Source organism: Triticum urartu, chromosome 7A, assembly GCF_056163025.1.
Source record: "Triticum urartu cultivar PI428250 chromosome 7A, HENAU_Tu73, whole genome shotgun sequence".
Classification (NCBI taxonomy): domain Eukaryota; kingdom Viridiplantae; phylum Streptophyta; class Magnoliopsida; order Poales; family Poaceae; genus Triticum; species Triticum urartu.
The window spans coordinates 741,397,713-741,403,863 of record NC_141879.1 but is presented as its reverse complement, the minus strand read 5'-3'; the positions used below and the strand labels follow the sequence as shown (position 1 = coordinate 741,403,863).

Below are 6,151 nucleotides of genomic sequence, written 5' to 3'. Positions count from 1 at the left end.
AATTTGAGCACTCATTCGGTTTAACTGAAACTAAACCAGTTAAACATACGAGGCAAAACCAAAGCATCCACAGCCTTATTCTCCACGCCGAATCACTTACCGACAAAAAGCATATGCAGCACTGAATCTTTTATATAATTGGCCGTAGCACATTACTAGAATTTACCATGATCATCACTCATAAGCTTAAACCAGAACCGTAGCAACAAAACTCTGATTACTCATTTGGTTAAACTGAAAGTCAGACACTAGAGGCGAAACTAAAGCGTCAGGAAACCAAAGCATCCAGAACCTATTCTCCACGCCAAATCATTTACCGACTGAAAGATAAAAAGGACTGAATATGTTATATGTATTGGCCAGAGCATAATTAAGCTTAAACTTGAACAGTAGGAACTAAACTCTGAGTGCTCATTTGGTTAAACTGAAAGTGAATCAATCAAACACAAAGAGCCAACAATAAGTTTAAATAAGATAAAACTAAAGAGTAAAAAAAGAGGCAAATATTAACGAATCAGACTGCACACTGGATGAGCACTAAAATTTGCACACTGAATGAGCGTCAGAAAAGAGCCAAAGATCCACCTAAGTTTTAACATCATCGCCATTGATTAACCCCAATTTCATCAACCAGATCAGCTAAAGCAACTACTGAATCTCAAATTTGCAAATGACATCCAACCTCTTCCAAATTTGCAAATGATAAAAAGGAGCTAATCTGTTTCCAAATTTTCTGAGCAACAACACAGTCAAGAAACAAATGTTGGACGCTTTCATGATCAGAACGAAGAAAAAAACACAGTTTACAGGATTTCCATGTTTCTTTACAAAATCAAGCAAGATGTACCTAGTCATAATTTGCTGAGACACACATGTCTCTCTGCGCGTTACAACATACTGTACCAGACATGTACAGACTGAATTAACCAAGGAAGTTGCATTTCTGAAATTGAGCTAACAACAAAGCATGCATAATCAAGAAGTAACCAACATGGTCTAACAAAGGTAATGATTCTCCAAGCAAAGCAACTTTGGAGAAAATGCAAACATTGGGAACTCTCAAGGGTAACCACAGCTTCTAAGATGAAATTCAGAGCGCGCATTACAGAATAATTAATATAACCAGCAGTCGCTGTGCGAACCAAGAACTGGAGGAAAATTAAAACAACAATGTCGGCAAAGTAAATGGAACTTTTTATGCACATCAAACCTTCCATCAGAGACACATTTTTACTCGGCAACAGCGAATGTTTTGAGAAACAAACCTAAGTTTTATCATCATCGCCACTGATTAAGACGGATTTCATCAATCAAATAAGCTAAAGCAACTACTGAATCTCAGAAAACATCAGTGTACCGACTCTGACAGAATCACAGCTAAAGGTTGCTCCTATCAAAAAATTTGTCTGAATATTACAAGGCTCAGAACTCTGCAGCCGTCCGCTGCCTCTTCGCCTTGTCGCAGTCGAGAAGGAACAGGTCACCACAGTCGATCGGCACACGCCTCCCGGGCCCGAGAACCTCCAGAGCCCGGTACACCTGGTGGCAAGAGAAGTTGTTGCCTTCCCTCGGCGGGGAGTTGCCCACCTCCAGGAGGAGCACCCTCTTGGCGGCACCCTGCCGGTGCCGGGGAGAAGTCTGCGACGATGCTGCCCCCTGGATGGGGGGCGGAGAAGAGGATGCCGGCCCTTGCAGCCCGAGAGACGAGGCCTCCAGGGAAGGCGGAGTAGAGGAGGCGGGCGCCTCCAGGGAAGGAGGCGGAGAGGAGGCGGCTCTGCTGCTTCTTGTGATGCTGAAGACGTCGCTGGAGCGCGGCGAAGACGTCGGAGCAGAGGAGGCGGCCGCGCTCCTTGTTGCGCTGCCGATCGATCCCTCGCCCTGGGACCTCTTCTTGTCGACTCGCGGCGACGGGTAGATCTTCGATAGCGCCAGCTCTTCCCCGCCGGCGAGGCGTCCTGCCTGGCCGGGGAGGAGGAGCTCGTGCATGAGGAACCCCCCGCGGAGTCCACCCTTGTCCTCGGCCTCCTTGGAGATGAAAGAAAATGATTGATTGGTTCCGACGATCCGGCCCGGGGCGGCTTCGACGGGGACGGGAGCGCGCTCGGACTTCCAGAAACCCCCCGGCACGACCCTGCTCCGGCGGGGATCCCTGGCGGTCAGGGGACGAACCTGGTTCAAGAAGTAGCAGGCGCGCTTCCCGTCCGGAGAAGTCGCCAAGGGATGGCAACGCAGCAGATTGTCGGGGTGCAAGCCGTAGACGTCGACTCCGTGAACGACGTAGCGCGGGAGCATCCAGGTGGGGAATCCCTCGACCCGTCGTCGGAGGACGTCGAGCAGCACCACCCGGCCCGCCTCCGTGTGGGGAGGCGGCACGTCGGCCGGCGGAGGAAGGCTTGCCGCCAGGCGCTCGGGCTGGGGCGGCTGGCCCTCGGCATCGGGCTTGCCGTTGCCGATGGAGGCCATCTTGATGGATCTTTGTTGTTTCTTTCTTTCTTGAGGTTTCTCTCGATCGATCGAACTGATGTCGGGAGATTTTTGGCGTTGGGTTTGGGCGGCGGAGAGGGAGGGAGAGGGGTATTTGAAGGCCGGGAATTTGGAGGCGGTGCTGCTGCGTTTGGTTGCCGTTGCCCGTTGGCGGAGCCGGAGGGAGAATTTGGTTGCGGTTAGGGGAGAACAGGGGAAATAACTCAACTGACGAAACGCCCCTTTTTTCCTTCAGACTCCAACAACATGAACATGGGGGGAATAACTGAAGACTCAACTCTATTTCCTTCAGACTCCAACACTTGTCCAACATAACATAGCAAAGGAAGATCTTCTCTGTGACTGTGAAGTCGGCTTACCATCACGACAAAAGGGGATCTCCTCGACTACAGATTGGAACCACTACAAGTCTGAATGGAAGACTCTCTGGAATTTGCCTATTCCGGGCAAGGTCTTGATGTTTCTGTCGCGCTATCCCAGCGCACGACAGTCTGCCTACCAGGATGAGCATTAAAGGGAAACGGCATCTTGATCTCTGCCAAATGTGCTCTATGCTCGACGAGGTGCAAAAAAGTATTTGGAGGCTTAAGCTTTGTGAATGCTTGGACCCGAAAGAGGCGCTATTGAAGCTGCTGGATCATGCCGCCTAAGAAGTTTCAGTTCTGCCGCCGACAATGTAATACTGTCACACTAGTTCTTGCACAATTTAGGTCTGTACCTAGCTTTCTATGTGGGCTGATCATGCCCCTGAGTTTGTAAGTGTGCTGCTGTCCACTCCAACGTGTCTGACTCGGGAATCAGACTGGTTGCATTCAAGTTGGGACCATACTGGCCCTTGTCGTATAAATATACAAACTGTAGTATAAATATACTACTCCCTCTGATCCATAACAAGTGTCACAACTTTGAACTAAGGTTGAACTAACCGTAGCTCAAAGCTGCAACACTTATCTTGGATCGGAGGGAGCAATACATATCTCATATCTGACTTACCAAGCCTTGGTTATCCCCGCTCATGGCGACCAAAGGGTAGCTCGGCGGCTTCGCTGCCCATGAGACAGAGCCCCCCTTTTCAAAAAAAAAAGAGACGGAAGAGGCTCATAGGAACCATGGTCCTGCTGCATCAACAAAATGGGCAGTTTGTTAGAGAATGCCATTATTTTCTTTTCCCACATGGATGAAACAGCTGAAGAAAAAAAAAAGCTTACCCCACAGTCAATACGGCGCAGTAGCAGTACATCCCTGTTCCTTCAGGCATCCAATGTGACATTCCCTCCCAAACTGAACAAATAGCAACATACAGTTGTCAGTTTATCAAAATGAGATTTCCACAGCTAAAAAACAGCATGATGGCTCAATACAAACAAATCATGAAAGAATGTCAATATAAGCACCGCAATGGTCTACAGTCCGTGATTGGTGAACATACTTGGTCAGAAAGCAGCACACTTTGGTCACTAAATTTACTTTTCCCAAAATTATGGAGCCTGCAAAATACTCCCTCCGTTCCTAAATATTTGTCTTTCTAGACATTTCAAATGACTACTACATACGGATGTATGTAGACATATTTTAGAATGTAAATTCACTCATTTTGCTCCGTATGTAGTCACTTGTTGAAATGCCTAGAAAGACAAGTATTTAGGAACGGAGGGAGTAGACATCACCGTAAAATCAGCCATGTCCTGTTCTTTCAGGCATCCAACGCTACCACACTGAACAAATAGCAACATGCACTTGTGAGCTTATCACAAAAGAAGATTGCCGCATCTAGAAAACAGCATGATGTCTCAATCATAAAAATCATGAAAGCATGTCAATACTCAATGTAAACTACACTAGAGTCTGTGATTGATGAACAAAGCAGCACAGTTCGGTCACTAAATTTCTTTTCCCCCAAATCATGGAGCCTACAAAAGCCAAGAAGAGCAACAAAACAGGTGGTTGCTAGCTGCAAGCTGCAGGGAGTTCGGGGGTGGCTTCGTGACGCGCCGCCACGCCGGCCTGGAGCTTCTCCCACCGGGGCGGCGGCCGTGCTAGGTGAGGGGGAAGCGACAGCACGTTCGACACGAGCGGCCGCGCTGGTCGTCGGGGATGAACAAAGCAGCACAGTTCGGTCACTAAATTTCTTTTTGCCAAAATCATGGAGCCTGCAAAAGCCGAGAAGGGCAGCAAACCAGGTGGTGGCTGGAGGCGCAGCTCCCTCGGCTAGCTTCAAGCTGCAGGGTGCGTAGGGGTGGCTCGGTGGCGCGTCACCACGCCGTCCTGGAGCTTCTCCCACCGAGGCGGCGGCCGTGGTGGGTGAGGGGGGAGTGACGGCGCGGTCGACAGGAGCGGCCGCGCTGGACGTCGTGGGAGAGGGAGCAAGGCGGGGGCGGGGGCGGGGGCTGGGGCTGGCAGAGTGACGGCGGCGGAGAGGGCGGGCAGAGCAAGCCGCGGCGGCGTGTGGGGAAAGGGGATTTTTCTTTTGAGCAACCGGGGAGAAGGTGAGATGGGTGGGCAAAGAGGAGTGGGTGATGTGTGTGTGGTTCAAGTTTTTTTGTGTTTAGGAAACGAAGAAAATACTTCTGGCAGTTCCCTTTTCTCTTTCTTCTCACCAGATGGTACCCCTAGAGAGAGCAGTTTCATTCCCCTTCCCTCCGTTCGTCGCCCCATTGGTGGCGGCAGGGTTGGGAGCCCCGATTTCTTTTGTTTCCTGTCTAGGTGTAGGCTTAGTTTTAGTTTGTTCAGGCAACATCGTTCGGTCGGTGCTGACATCTTCATCTGGAATAAAAGTTTCCGAATCACGGCCTTGACAGCGTTCTACGACGGCTTTGAGGAGTCTCAGATTTCTGTCCAGGCAAGGCCTTAAAGACAACGGTGGAGATCTTGTCGAGGGTCTTGTTTCTTCGACTTTGTCCACTCTGCGTCAGCGGTTCCTTCAGCGTTGTCGCGAAGCCAAAAGTGTTGGTGTTGGAGGTGGCCGGTGCTGCGGCGGCGATCCCGTTCAAGGTACGGTGCACCTAGAGTTTCTTTGAAGGTGGAAGATGGTTGCCGGTTCTGGAACCCCTCGGCGGCGTTGCCGCATGAAGACTTCAGAATCACGATCCAAGAGGAGTGAAGATTTGTTCCGTCCGACAACCAACAGCAGCAAGTGCCACGTCGTTCGCGGCAGCGCCTGTTCGAAGGCTCACATCGTAGTTTTACTGCTATGGCTATCTCTTGGATCTTGGCTTAGTGGGGGCCGTTTCTTCTAGTTCCCGACGAATGCTCCGGCGACGGCGGCGGGTGAAGATTGTGGTCATTTTGTTGGTGGTTGCAAGGGCGGGGAAGATTTTTCTGTAAAAAACCTTCAGGACTTGTTTTTTATTTGATGCTGAGAAACGACAAGGATTCGTATGATATACAATATGAGTAAGTTCCCCACTTTTTGTTTTCCATGTGGCCGTTTGGGACATTCAGATTTAGTATGTCCGACGTCGGATGCTAGAGATGATGATGGAAATCTTCCGTTCAAAAACAGTTTTAAGTGCGCGGATGAATGGAGGAAAGCGAGTTTTGGGTTGAAATCTTTGCGTGACCAGCTTAATTCATGGCAGAGTAGGCGAGAGGACAAGTCAGCATACTCCTAAAATGGTGTCAATATGGAGGTGATGTCCCCTCAGAAGAAGAATCAATGAACAAGCGC

General features: G+C 49.7%; 1 protein-coding gene across 4 annotated transcripts; it reads right to left on the bottom strand.

Annotated features, from left to right (window-relative positions):
* Positions 1 to 1,173: 1,173 nt before the first annotated feature.
* Positions 1,174 to 5,015, bottom strand: LOC147962598 (uncharacterized). Of its 4 annotated transcripts, none has more exons than XM_087533846.1 (4): positions 4,662 to 5,015; positions 4,152 to 4,199; positions 3,693 to 3,765; positions 1,174 to 3,602 (listed from the first exon to the last, which is right to left on the bottom strand). In XM_087533846.1, the coding sequence occupies exon 4, from the start codon at positions 2,461 to 2,463 to the stop codon at positions 1,423 to 1,425; it is 1,041 nt and encodes a 346-aa protein (XP_087389972.1). In that variant the 5' UTR covers positions 2,464 to 3,602; positions 3,693 to 3,765; positions 4,152 to 4,199; positions 4,662 to 5,015; the 3' UTR covers positions 1,174 to 1,422. The 4 variants fall into 4 exon arrangements, with proteins under 4 accessions (XP_087389972.1, XP_087389974.1, XP_087389971.1 ...); XM_087533848.1 differs by having other exon boundaries at positions 1,174 to 3,599; XM_087533845.1 differs by lacking the exon at positions 4,152 to 4,199.
* Between the last annotated feature and the right edge of the window lie 1,136 nt (positions 5,016 to 6,151).